Source organism: Canis aureus, chromosome 10 (assembly GCF_053574225.1).
Source record: "Canis aureus isolate CA01 chromosome 10, VMU_Caureus_v.1.0, whole genome shotgun sequence".
Taxonomy (NCBI): Eukaryota; Metazoa; Chordata; class Mammalia; order Carnivora; family Canidae; genus Canis; species Canis aureus.
Window position 1 is genome coordinate 8,448,467 of NC_135620.1, and position 15,230 is coordinate 8,463,696.

Here is a 15,230-nt window from a genome sequence, read left to right on the forward strand (position 1 = left end):
AAGTCCACTGACCCCTCATTTTCACCTATGAGACTCTGAGCGATAGACCAGGCACCTCAAGACCAAACTTGTGACCTACAGAACTGCGAACTAATAAGTAGGTATTCTACTAAAGTGCTAATTTGGACATAAATTGTTTATAGTAATAGAAAACTAATGTGGACAATGGACCATAATTTTACTTTATCCAATGCAGTTTCAGAAACATAAAGTTAATTTTGTATCAATTTTTTTTAGTATTAGAAATCACTTTTGTATTGGTGCTAATGAGTCAAAAGCTGAGTACACCTCAATAAATTATTAATCAGGTATCTTTGGGAATTAGTTTTAAATTAATTTATCCTATAACTACTTTTTTTTCTTTTATTATTGTTTTCATCATGATAAGTATACTATTTCACCCATTCCTCGTACCCCCATCCCCTCTAGTAACCATCAATTTGTTCTCTATAGTTGAGTCTATTTCTTGGTTTGTCTCTCTCTCTTTTCCTTTGCTTGTTTGTTTTGTTTCTTAAATTCCACATACAAGTGAGATTATATGGCATATGTCTTTCTCTGACTAATTTCACTTAGCATTATACTCTCTTGCTACATCCATTTTGTTATAAATGGTAAATTTTATTCTTTCTTATTGCTGAGTAATATTCCAGTGTGTGTGTGTGTGTGTGTGTGTGTGTGTGTGTGTGTGTATGTGTGTGTGTGTGCACATATACCTTCTTTATCCATTCATCAGTTCATGGACACTTGGGCTGTTTTCATAATTTGACTATTGCAAATAATTCTGCAAAAAAACATAGTATACATCCCACTGAATTAGTATTTCTGCAAACTGGTGCAGCCACTCTGGAAAACAGTGTGGAGATTCCTCATGAAGTTAAAAATAGAGCTACCCTACGACCCAGCAATTGCACTAAGTATTTACCCCAAAGATATAGAAGTAGTGAAACGCCGGGACACCTGCACCCCAGTGTTCAGAGCAACAATGTCCACAATAGCCAAACTTTGGAAGAAGCCATGATGTCTTTTGACAGATGAATGGATAAAGAAGAGGTGGTGTGTGTATTATATATATATATATATATTATAATATTCCATTCCAATATTCCATATATATGGAATATATATAATATTCCAAATATATATATAATGGAATATTATTCAGCCATGGATAAAGAAGAGGTGGTGTGTGTATTATATATATATAATATATATATTATAATATTCCATTCCAATATTCCATATATATGGAATATATATAATATTCCAAATATATATGTAATGGAATATTACTCAGACATCAAAAAGGATGAATACCTACCATTTGCTTTGATGTGGATGGAACTGGAGGGTATTATGCTGAGTGAAATAAGTCAGTCAGGGAAGGACAATCATCATATGGTTTCACTCATATGCAGAATATAAAAAATAGTGAAAGGGATCACAAAGGAAAGGAGGGAAACTGAGTGGGAAAAGATTAGGAAGACAAACCATGAGAGACTTATAACTCTGGGAAACAAACAAAGGGTTATGGAGGGGGAAGTGGGAAGGGGATGGGATAACTGGGTGATGAGCACTAAGGATGCATGTGATTAGATGAGCACTGGGTGTTATACTAGCTGTTGGCAAATTGAATTTAAATTAATTTTTTAAAAGTGTTTTTGTATTTGGGGGATAAATACTTAGTAGTGGGATTACTGGATTGTAATGTAGTTCTATTGTCAGTTTTTGGAGGAACTTCTATACTATTATCCAAAGTGCCTGCACCAATTTGCATTCCCACCATTAGTGCACAACTGCTCTTTTCTCCACATCCTCACCAACATTTATTGTTTCTTGTGTCTTTGATTTTAGTCATTCTGACAGATTGAGGTGATATCTTACTTTAGTTTTGATTTGCATTCCCCTGATGATAAGTGATGTTAAGCATCTTTTCATGTGTGTATTGGCCATCTGAATGTCTTCTTTGGCGAAATGTTTGCTCATGTCCTCTGCTTATTTTTTAATTGAATTGGTTTTGGTGTGTTGGGTTGTATCCATTCTTTATATACTTTGGATATTAGCCATGTATCAGATATGCCATTTGCGAATATCTTGTCCCATTTTATAGGTTGTCTTTTAGTTTTGTTGATTGTTTACTTTGCTCTGCAGAATTTTTTTTCTATAGCCCCAATAGTTTTTTGTTTGCTTGTTTAAATTTCTCTTCCCTCAGGAGACATACCTGGAAAAATGTTGCTATTGCTGCTGTGACTGATGCCAGAAAAATTACTACCTGTGCTTGCTCTCTTCAAGAATTTTTGTGGTTTCAGGTATCCATTTGGAGTTTACTTTTATGTATGATAAAAGAAAGTAGTCCAGGTTCTTTTTTGGTTTGGTTTTCTTTCCTTTTTTTTTTTTTTTTTTTTTGCGTATGACTGTCCAGTGCTCCTAACACCATTGTTGAAGAGACTGCCAAAGATTAATTGACCATGTAATCGTGGGTTTATTTCTGAGTTTTCTATTCTATTCTATTGATCTACATGGCTATTTTTTATGCCAATACCATACTGTTTTAATTACTACCCTGTGAGGGTACCCTATGGGTGGCTCAGCAGTTGAGTGCCTGCCTTTGGCTCAGGGCGTGACCTGGGATCCGGGATCAAGTCCCACATCAGGCTCCCTGTGAGGAGCCTGCTTCTCCCTCTGCCTACGTCTCTGCCTCTCTCTTACTGTGTCTCTAATGAAGAAATAAATAAATCTTTAAAAAAAAATTACTACCACTTTGTAACATAACTTGAAATCTGCACTTGTAATACTCCTGTTTTGTTTTTCAAGATTGCTTTGGTTATTTGAGGTCTTTTGTGGTTCCATACAAATTTTAGGAATGTTTGTTATAGTTCTGTGAAAAATGTGTTGGTATTTTCACCAGGATTTCATTAAATGTGTGAATTGCTTAGAGTATTACAGGCATTTTAATAATATTTCTTCTTCTGCATAAATATTATTCTTCTGAGCCATGGGCATCCAATGTCTTTCAGTTTCTTTGCGTCATCTTGAATTTCTTTTAACAGTGTTTTATAGTTTTCAGAGTACAGGTTTTTCTTTCACCTCTTTGGTTAAGTTTATTCCTTGATATTTTGTTGTTTTTGGTATAATTATAAATGTAATTGCTTTAATTCCTCATTATGCTGCTTCATTATTAGTGTATAGGACTACAATGGATTTTTATAAATTAATTTTGTATCCTCTAACTTGATTCAATTCATTAATGGCTTTTTCGTGAAATCTTTAGTGTTTTCTGTATGTAGGATCATGTCATCTGCAAACAGTGAGTGTTTTACTTCTTATTAGTTTGGATGCCTTTTATTTCTTTATGTTTTCCGCTTGCTGTTGCTAGGACTTTGAGTACCATGTTGAATAAAAGTGGTGAGAGTGGATATCTTTGTCCTGTTCCTGACATTAGAGGAAAAGCTCTCAGATTTCCCCATTCAGTGTGATGTTAGCTGTGAGTTTTTAATGTAAAGCTGTTATTATGTTGAAGTATATTTCCTTTAGATCTGCTTTGCAGGAAGGTTTTATCATGAATGGATGCTGTACTTTGTCAAATGCTTTTTTCGGATCTATTGAAATGATCATATAGTGTTTATGCTTTCTTTTATTGATGTAATGTATCACGTTGTTTTGCAAAGATTAAACCTCTCTGGCGTGTGTGAATAAATTCTACTTAATTGTGGCATATGATTTTTTAAAATGTATTATTGGATTCCGTTTGCTAATATTTTGTTGAAAATTTTTGCATCTGTATTCATGGGAGATAGTTCTCTTTATATTTGGTGTCTTTATCTGGTTTTTATATCAAGGCGATACTGGCCTCATTGATTGAATTTGGAAGTTTTTGTCCTCTTCCAATTTTTGGAACAGTTTGAGAATAATAACTATTTACTCTTTTTATATGTTTGGTAGAATTCACCTGTGAAGTTCTCTATTCCTGAACTTTTATTTTTGGGGGATTTTTTTGATTACTGATTCAATTTCATTGCTGGTAGTTGATCTGTTCAAATTTTATATTTCTTCCTACTCTAGCCTTGGTAGGTTATGTTTCTAGGAATTTACCCATTTCTTCAAAGTTATCCAATTTCTTGGCATATAGATTTTCATAATATTCTCTTATAATAGTGTTTCTGTGGTATCAGTTGTTTTTCTCCCCTTTCATTAGTGATTTTGTTTATTTGGATCCGCCCCTCCTTTTTTATGAGTGTGGCTAAAGATTTACCAATCTTGTTGAGCTTTTCAAAGAACGAGCTCCTGGTTTCATCGATCTGTTCTATTGTTTTTTAGTTCCTACATCATTTATTTCTACTCTAATCTTTATTATTTCCTCCCTCCACCTGAGTTTGGGTTTTATTTGTTCTTTTTCTAGCTCCCTTAGATGCAAGGTTAAGTTGTTTATTTGAGATTTTTCTTGTTTGGGGTTTTTTGTTTTGTTTTGTTTTGTTTTTGAGATAGGTGTGTACTGCTATATTCATCCCTCTTGGAACCATTTTGCTGCTTCCCAAATGTTTGGACTGTCGTGTTTTCATTTTCATTCGTTTCCATGTAATTTTTTATTTCTTCTTTGATTTCTTGGTTAACATATTCATTGTTTAGTAGCATGTTATTTAACCTCCATGTATTTCTCCTCTTTCTAGATTTTCTCTTGTGGTTAGCTTCTAGTTTCATAGTATATAATTACTTTTCTACTCCAAGAAATATGATGTATCTCATTGTCGTCCTCTTTCACAAGACATGTTTTGGCATGCTAGCAATTAGTTCTCTTCAAATAATTTAAATAATAATTCTGGCCAAATTAATTAGCAAAATATGATCATTATTCCTTCTTTAGGGAAAAGTCATTTCAACTTACACTTCAGTGGGACATGAGTCTCAGTCTCTTCTCTCTTTTGTAATATTTTTTTCCTCAAATGTTATTTGCTCTTTTAGAAATGTGTATATCATGCATTCATGTCTCTGTGTTTCCCTCTGATTATATATGAACATTCTGATCCTGTATTCACTTTGATGCTACCTGTTTTCCCTACTGATATTGGCTGAGTTTCTAGAGGGTCCAGGTCCATCAAAAGCCCCATTCAGTAAGTGATTAATAGGGTTCTCAGAGAACTTATTAACTCTTATTGAGAATACTCTCTTCTCTTTCCTATCCCATTGATTTATAGACAGTTTTCTAGAAAACACAGTATGAAGCAAATGCTTACATACTAATCCTGTATCAGAGAATGCAATCCCAGAGAATCACTTGTGGTGAAGAAAGAGAAGTATGGCAGGGAAAGACAGAGAGAAAATGTATAAGAATATTTAGGAAGCTAGTCACAGCTTCAAGATAAACTCGTTCAGACTCATGGAATATCTGCAGAGAGGCTATATATGAAACTACTACATTTTATAGTTGTTGGAATATTATGGATCTGGGGAAGGAAGGAAAATATATTTATTTGCTAGATTTATTGTACCTCATCACCGATTTTTGACCCTTTGTAGGGTCAAAATCCGCCCTACAGGGCCTTAACACTTGTGCTATTGTGGAATGTGACCAAGCTCTGTAGTCAACCACCGAGGAGCAAAGAGCTTGTATGAATCTGTTTTTGCTAATTCTACCATGTAGGGCTTTTCTACAGGTAGTGGTACTAATAAAAGTAGCATTCATCTGACAAATCACTAAAGAAGGAAACAAGCCATTTTTATAGCTCTTTTGCTAGGAAATGGAAGAAGAGCCTGAGGCTTCTAGCAGAGGGTTTGGGTATGGCAGAAATGATAGATATCAACAAAAACAGAGTCAGGAGCATCCCAAAGCTCTTCACCTTACACAGAAATATATATAGATAGATAGATAGATACATATATATCTATATCTGTATATATATATATATATATATATATATATATATATATATATATAAAAGACCATCAAGACTTATGCCTTACCTCATAGTTTACACAATGAACACAAGAAACACAAGACACCACGGTGGTCACTTAGCACTGGATTCCTGATTTCATACGTCTCTCTTACAACTTTTAATTCAAGTCATACCTCCATCCCTCATCAACCACTCACACTTTTCGATGGTGACCTGTGGAACTCATGATCTGGTACCACCTAATTCTCAATATTCTCAATCTCCTCTCTGAAGGAATCTTAAGATATGTCTCCCACTTTATCTGGAAATTGACTTGAAATTTATCACAGAGCTAAATGTAAAAGTTGCCACCATAACACTTCCAGAAGAAAACAGGAAAAAATCTGTTGGCTTTAGATTAGACAGTTACTGGATACCAAAAAATGAAAAATTGGATTTCATAAATTTACAAGTTTTGTTCTTTGAAAGAGAAAGGAAAACTAGCCAAACATTAGGAGGAAATACTTGCACATCCTTTGTGTGCTCAAGGCCTTGTATCCAGCATTGATGAAGAACTCTCAAAACTCAATGTTAAGAGGACTCCGTACAAATGGGCAAAAGTATTTTAATAGACACTTCTTCAAAGTCATGTAAATGGAAAATTAAGCACACAAGAAGATGTTCAGCATCATTAATCACTTGGAAAATGAAAACCTATGTTCACACAAAAACCTTTATGTTAATATTTATAGAAACTTTATTCAAGATTACCCATTTATTAAAACAACTTGAATGTACTTCAGCTGGTGAATGGATAGACAAGTTGTGTGATATGTCCAAACTATGAAGCAATGAAAAGAATAAATTCTTATTGTATGCAATAACATGTATAATTCTAAAATACATTATCATTAGTAAAAGGAGCCATGTCCACAAAGTTACATATTCTGTGGCTGAATTTATATAACATTCAAGAAAGGGCCAAAAATATCTACTTTTATTGGGAAACAATTGATGTATACGTATAAGTTGAAGGCATGTAGTATGATGGTTTGGTTTACAGATAGTGTGCCATGATTGCCATAAGAGGTTTCATTAATGACTAAAAAGAAGAGAAAAAAAAATTCTCCTTATATTGTGAACTCTTAGGATCTTCTCTCTTAACAATTTCCTATATATCATACAGCTATGGTCACTACGTTGTAGATTATATCCTTAGTATCATTTGTCTTCTAATGGCTGTTTATACCTTTTGACCACCTTCCTCTAACTTCCCCACCCACATCTGGTAGCCACAAATCTGATCTCTTTCTCTTTCACTTTGATGAGTGTTTTTACTTATTTTTACTATTCTTTAAAGATTTTACTTGTAAAGGAAATGATTTCTCTGACTTATTTCACTTAGCGTGATGGTAAAAGGCAAATTTTCAGAGAAAAGAATAGACCGATGTTTTCTAGATATTAAGGGTCAGAAGTAATTGATGAAAGAAAAAGTAGATAGAGCAAGAGGATATTTGGAGGGGAGGGAAGAGTTCTGTATACTGAATGTGATGTTGGTTTATATAATTTTGCATTTGTATAATTCATATAGTTCCTTCTTCATGTTAATATTGTGTATTTGTGGGCTTTTTTTTTTTTTAAGTAAGACCATAAATTTACCGTACAGGTTTTTTATTTACTTGGAGTTTCTACTTATTTGTTGTTCTACTTTCTTATTGATTAAAGAGACTTCTGTGGAATGGAATCTCCTTCTGAAAGTGAAAATTTTTTGAATTTATACATGGAAATACCTGTGGGGTTTATTTTCATTCTTGATCTAGTTTAATTGTTCCTTGCTGTTCATGTCTCTTTAAAAAGTATTAATTAAATTCTCTTAGTTTTGCTAGAGTCGATATAGAATATTGATTCAAAAAAGGTAAATCATTAAAAGATAAAACGATTGGGTCTTGCTCTTGTGTAATGAATCAGGGATGAATCATTCAAGTTTGTTTCTTCTCAAATGTTGAAGTTACTATTACATTGTCTTTTGGCATCCTTTGCTATATTAATATCTTGATTAAAGAAGATTATCTGCCTTTTGTATGAAATCTGTTTATTCTTTGTTCCCTGTGTCTCTCTCAGAAGTTATTAGTACTTATTCTTCGTGTTCTCCAACTTCGCCATGATATATCTAGATGTGTTTTTTATTGTCATTCATTGTGCCAGGTTAAAAATTTTTTTCAGATATGGAACTTTTTTTTTCTGTTAGTCTTTGATTTTCTTTCTTCCTCTTTCATACATACACTTTAATTTTCTTTGTTCTCTCTTTTTGGGAAAGCTATTTGAAGAGCTATAAATTTGGTGTATTTTCTTGTTTCTTGTTTCTTGTCTTGGTTCATATGTCATAACTTAGATTTTTCTCTTAGATTTTTCATCTTTAAAATGTTGTTCTTTGATATACAAGATTTACTGGAGTCTATCTCCCAGGTCTCCTATTAAACTATTTCATTTTGACAAACACATGTGTGATTTTCAGAAATTGCTCTATTATTCTCTGATTGCTCTGTTTACATAATAGCTTCCAACAATTTCAATATCTTTTCAAATTTTTTCTATCAGAGTACTAATCAGAATTTTCCAAAATTATTCTTCTGAATTACCTTAAATATATTGCTTTTTTCAAGCATCATTGTTTAATTTGTTTATTTGGATTCTTATCTTTGGGCACATTGTTTTTTTTTTTTTCTCTAGTCTTAGGTCATCCTGGTTTTCTGTTCATATCTATAAGGAGAAGGTTTGACTAATCAAAGTCTGTTGTTGCTCAGCTTTTTGTTTGTGAAAAGGAAGTGTTGACTACCAGACTATATTTTTAATTGACTTTTGATTTGGAAATTATTTTCAAGAGAGCAACACTTTGTAAAAATAGAAATGGTACAGAGAATGCCCATATAGCCTTCACCCACATGCACCGGTCATGCATTTTACCTAATTTTGTTTGCTCTGTCCTTGCACATATAGATATGTATATTTAGCGACTCCAGGGTAAATTTCATACATCATTGCCTTTTACTCCTAAATACCTTCTCATGTGTTTCCTAGGGATAGAGATAGTCTAATGTCTTTATAGCATTTTTTCCTTTCCAGTACAGGACCCTGTCTGGAATCAGGTATTTCATTTAATTGTCATGTTTCTTTAGCCTCCTTAAATCTACAGCATTCTCACAGTCTCTCTTCATTTTCTATGTCATTGATATAGTTTCAAGACTACAGCCCTTCCTTCTGAAAAAAAAGTTTCTCATTTTCTGTTGGTCTGATCTTTTTTCATGATTAAATTAAGGGCCTGCTTTCTCACCTGGGATGTTGCACAGGTGAAGTTTTGTCCTTCTCAGGGCATCCCATCTGGAACCACATACGACCATCTGTATCTAGTTAGTTATGTTAATTTTGATTACCTGGTCCAAGTCTTATTAGATTTTTTTCACTGTGTATTTACTGCTTCCCCACCACCTTGCAATTAATAAGCAATCCATAGGGAGACACTTAAAGATCTTGTAAATACTTGATCCTCATCAAAATTTTCCCTGGACTTAGCATCCATTGATGATTCTTGTTTTATCTAATCTGTCTGGATGGTTACAAAATAATGATTTTCTTCTGCATTTATCAGTCAGCCTTTGCATTCTCCTGTAAGCAAACACCTTCAATTCTAGTCCATTTATTTATGTGCTTATTATCTTGTTACTGTTGGTATGAATGTGAATTCCTATTTTTCAATGGTTTACATTTTTTTTTGCTACATTTTATTATTTTGCTTTTGAAATTATCCTAAATTTGACCAGTCACTTCTCCTTATGCTGGCTCCTTCATCCTTGTGATACTCCCTGATTATTTTGGAGGTGGGTCGGGTAGGGGCACTTGCTTTTGTTCTGTCACAGCAAGATGTTCCAGGCTCATCTTGTCTACTCTGTCCCATCCCTAAAAAAAAAAAAAAAAAAAAAAAAAAAAAAGCCTCTTCTCTGACAAGTCTTCATTCCTTTTTTGTTTTGTTTTGTTTTGTTTTGTCTTTAGGCTGTGGGAAATCTCCACCTATGACAGTTCTATGTTTTGGGAGATGAGAGGAGAAGTAGACATTCCTTTCATTGTCTTCAAATTATTTCCTCAAAGCTCAGCCCCAGTTTTTATAATTCTATTTAACAAATGATAATACTTGGCAATGTTGGCCCTATGGATAGATATTATTTCATGAGTCAAAGGACTCTGCCCATTGGAGCCTAAAGAATCTTTAAATTGACTTCCAAACTGAAAATAAAGCAAAACAATAGACATATTTTTAGAAGGCGAAAAAGCATCTCTGTGGAATTTTCCTCTGATGAAGAAAGTAATATTAGTTGATATTCATGGTAATGGCAGACTATGATAAGATATATTTTTCTTTCACATTCTTTCTTATTGTAGGACTTACTGAACAATTCATTCATTTTATTCTTAGAGAAGGAAGGCAATCAATGATTAACATAGGTGGCTCATCACATCCCCAACATGTTTGTGTTTGGTATGTTTTGTATAGAAGACAAACTGCTATCAGACATTCATAAATATCTGTTGAATGAATAAAAACAAGCTATTGAAATCTTTTGTAATGAGGGAAATAATTTTACCATTGATGGAAATAGAAATTGGAGAAATTCTTATCAGTTTTACTTCTATCTTTTCAGCTAATTACATCAGGAAAAATAATAAAATTTTGCCATAACATATGCAAATTATATAACACATTGCCACATGGTGCATTTAATTTCATTTTTAAAGCAAAGCAAAACACTGATAATTTGTCCTTCCTTTGGGTTTAGCCCCAAATGCAATTTTTTTAATGGTAACTTATTTAACAAGGCTGGCCTCTGTCTATAATCTTCAAAGTATATTGGATGATGAACATTTTCAAATTACATGGCCTGCAGTTCCTGGTTCCACTACATTTACACCTGCTTTCAGACTCACTGAACTGCATTTGATGAGGCTGCATTTGGTCCAGAATCTTTCTTTGGGTACATAATTGAAACTGTTCTACCAAATCTGTTTCACTTAGACAGTCTATAGTCACGTCATTCTGTCAGCCACCAAAAAATACCTACACTGCCACAGACACTTAACACATGTGTTAAAATGCCATTTAATCTCCTTTCTAGGATATGAGTGACATTCAACCCAACTGTTCAGTGACAGTCCAGGATGACAGGGTCCATGATGAAAAACAATATTCCAATGGGTGCAATCTCTGGGGATCATGAGTAAGAATTCAGATATAAACATGTTAAATAAAAAAGGAGTATTAAAAAAAATTGATCCCCAGTTTCAAAAACAGGTGTCTACCAAAGCTTAAAGTGAACACTTGCGTCTGTCCAGTCAGGCATAGCTCTCAGTTGTTTGGCTCCCAATTCCTCCAGTAGGGACTTTATAAAGCATCAGAGGGCTTAGTTGCATAAATAGGTACTAACTACACTTGTCTCAACTACATTTTTTTACTCACATACTTAAAAAATGATTGATTCATTTCTCTAGTCAGGCATAGAGCAATAATGGCCGCCTTGTAAGTTTGCCTTTATCCTGTACCAGAGGAAGATCTCCCTCTAGGCTTTCTTCAGAAGTACATGTTTCCTTAAAATGGAAGAAAAAAAAATAGTACTGGCTCACTAGAGGAATTAATAATAGAGAAGGTATGCTCAAGCAAAGGACATCGTTTGTTTTATTCTGGTCATTGTCCAGATGCATATGAGGAAAAGTAGATAATGTTGTCAAAATGAGTCCAAAGTCACTCAATGAAAAATGGATGGAAATGGCGCCGTGTTTAGAATGTACCTACTGGTAATGCTAAAAAACTTATTAGCAGTCCTCTTTGATGAAAATGTGAGTCAAAGATGTAGACTAGTTTGTCAGTTTTTATTTAGGTGAAAGACTCTGAGATGCGGTGTAATACCTTGCCATGATAATGGCATGCACTCTTTAAAAAAGTCAAGAGAGAATGGCTTCTAAACATGGCACAATAGAATTCTACACTCTTAGCCAAAAAAATTCTAGGCTAAAATTTCATTGCTTTATTCTCTATGGAACCTTAAACTAGTCTCATAAGTTGTGTTGTACCTGTGCTTTCTCAAGTGCAAAATGTAGCTGTAGCAATGAATAATCTCTGGGCCACAAACATTTTCAAAATGACCAAATGAGAATACATTCTGTCAACTAGAAAGTGTTACATAAATTGAAGCTGTTTCTGAAACAGTGAACTCACCTCAAGGAAGATTTCTTTGTTCCCTACATTGGGTTAGTTGCTCTAATCCTCTATCTTTTCATGACATATCATGCTTCCCTCTAACTCAAAGACGTGATTATAACATGATGTGATGAGTGCTCTCTAACTTAAAGACAATGAGCTAATGTGGGAATGCATCTGATTTATTTCTACATCAGTGGTGCCTAAAATAGTGCATTCTACTTAATGGGCAGTCCACAAATTTGTGATCGCATTGTTGTGTGACCAAGTACAAGCAATTTGGAATAAACTGTGAATGCACTTACGTATACAAAATCTTAAGTGTTGAACAAAAAGATAAACACAGAAACCCCAAGGTTATTCCATCACTCCCCTATCCCAATCAAAATTAGTTCCCTATGGCATAAAATTACAAAAATATATATAATCCACAGAGACCATGGTTTGTCATTACAGGCAGCATTAAAGGGCTTGGTAATGTAATTTAAAATTAAAGTTGGCTGAGTATTTGGAAAAAGTGGGCTCAGAAAAATTCAAACATCACTTTCTAGCAAGCAAAAGAAAAATCAAAAAAGAAAAGGAGAAAGTAATGGCACACAGATTAAAAATACAAAAAGTTGGACTTGATACAAGAACAGAGAAACTGATTCTTTCCCTTCCTTTAAGTGTTCAATGAGTGAGCAGATGTTTTCAGAATATCCTAGTGATTGTATAAGTGGTGTTTTACTCTAGGAAATGATGCCCTTCTGGTATTCCGAACACCCAACTTCCAATGTGTGTGTGTTGAGAAGAGGGGTGGTTTTCACTCACACCAACATACAATTCTTGGACGACAGCTGGATGTCTGAGAATTCAACTCAATTCCAACACTATGTGCCAGGAGATTGCATCATATTTTACAGGTTGAGGGCTCAGTCCTATGAAACTGCTCAGCTTCTGCCTCTTACCCTCCAGTTCAGATGTCAGTGGCAGATCTAGATTATTAACTATACTTCAAATCAACTGGGTATCAATAAGAGGTTACTACAACCTCTTCCTTAGATTTGACTTATTTGCTAGAGTAAATTAACTCAAAGAAACATTTCTTACTAGATTACCAGTTTAGTGTAAAAAGATACAACTCAGAAACAACCAGAAGGAAGAGATACATAGGACAAAGTAGGGAGAAGGTGCATGGAGCTACTGTGCTCTCTCCAGATGCAACACTCTCCTAAAATCTCAATATGTTCACCAACCTGGAAGCTCTCTGAACTTTGTCCTTTTGGTGGTGGTGTTGTTTGGAGTCTTATTTACACAAAGATAGATAACTTATTAAAACATTTGTCATTGGCATTGATTCAACTTCAAGTCCCCATTACCTCTCTGGAGGTCAGAGAATTAGGATTGAAATTTCCAATCCTCTGATCATGTTTGGCTTCATCAGCAACTAGCCCCCATCTATACCCACTTGGCAAAAGTTGCCTTATTAACACAACAAAAGACACCTTAATTACTCTTAACACTTATGGAAATTCCAAAGGTTCTGGTAGCTGTGAGCCAGAAATGGGAGACAGAGACCAAATATGTATATATTTATATCTTAAAATAAATCATAATATCACTATATGGTTCCTAGTGTAATGGCCTAAGAATACAGGGATAAAGAAAAACGCCCGTTGCATTGGGAACTTAGTAACATTTAATGACTTAGAGTTCATGCTTTTTCCCACTAATTAAAATCGAATTCATGTATGTTGGTATAACATATATTAGCAAGAGAGAGAAAAACCTTGTCAGAGTACTTGTCCAGGGTTGCTAGTAATATCAAGGGTTTGTATGTCAGCAGGGAATATACACTTAACAGAAAACTTACAGAAGGCTGTACAGTTTTAGGTGTTATTTATAATTCAAACTCAATTCTTTGTTAGTTTACTTTAAATAATGCATGGCTTAATGTTTACTGTTTCCCCTGGGATACTGTTCTTTGATGATTCCATTCTTTTCCTCCAACTTAGACTAATTTGACTATTCTTAAATTACATTTTATCATTTCTACCAACTTTGAGCTCAGATACAAGATTTTCATTTTTTAAATATTCATAACACTCCTCATTTGCTTATTATTTGTTACTTAGCTAATTAAAAACACATGCTCCTTTAATCTTTCCTCATGCATAAATTTCTCCATTTTATGTATCATTATTTTTCTTTGAACAATTTCCAGGAATTCTGTACTTTTCATGTACAGGATCTCATGTTCTGGGATTGTTAAGTGCTTAGAAACCACTAGAAGACCACCAATTAGGGCTGATCACCTAACCAGAATGCTGAAAAGAGATTTAAATTATCTTTAATAGTACATTTTATAATTGATAAATAAAAACATGCCTTTCTACCTTTACTGAATGGTTGATTCATCTATTCATCTCATTTTTTTTTTCAGGGAGAGAAGGAGAGAGAGAGAGGGAGAAAGAGAATCTTAAGCAGACTTCATGCCCAGCATGGAGCCTGATGGGGGCTCGATCACACAACCCTGAGATCATGACCTGAACAAAAATGAAGAGTTGGACGTTTAAGTGACTAAATCACCCAGACACTCCCATCCATCTCATTTTAAATAATTTCTAAGACTCTGGGGAATGTCATGAGCTAGGGAACAGAATCCTGAAGTGGCACTCTGAAAACCTGAGACTCAGGACTCTGCAAAATATGACTGTAGGCTTCATAGAATGTTTTTCATTTACTTACAAATAAGGAAATGATATCAGCATTGTAATGGCTGTCTTGCCTTCTGCGTAGAACTGTTGTGAAGTCCATGTGAGATACAGGTGTTAAACATGCCTTGTAAACTGTATAGTACATTAAAATTATAAAGTAGGATTAGTCCTTCATGCTCTGTGCATTGGTATATAAAAATGGTAACATTGCTACTTTTTCATGCCATCATTTATAACTGAGTTTAACTTGGTGACCATGAATTCACATAAAACCATAAGACTCTGATGAGAAAGTATTTCATAGATGACATCTCAAGCTATTACTAGGAAGAGGGTTGAGAAGGTTACAAATAGCCACATTAGAGCAGGGGGATGACTAAGCATTTGAAAAGAGAAGGAATAATGTGATTATTTTATTAG

At 34.1% G+C, this 15,230-nt stretch overlaps 1 protein-coding gene across 2 annotated transcripts in view; it reads left to right on the forward strand.

Moving 5' to 3' along the window:
* LOC144321940 (uncharacterized) overlaps nucleotides 1-14,927 on the forward strand; it is a 194,682-nt gene extending 179,755 nt beyond the window's left edge. The window contains exon 5 of one of the 2 annotated variants that reach the window (XM_077911288.1): nucleotides 14,537-14,927. In XM_077911288.1, coding sequence (XP_077767414.1) covers nucleotides 14,537-14,643 — 107 coding nt within the window. In that variant the 3' untranslated portion in view covers nucleotides 14,644-14,927. The remainder of the gene's footprint in view (nucleotides 1-14,536) is intronic. The other variant, XM_077911287.1, reaches the window with a different exon arrangement.
* The last annotated feature ends 303 nt before the right edge of the window (nucleotides 14,928-15,230 follow it).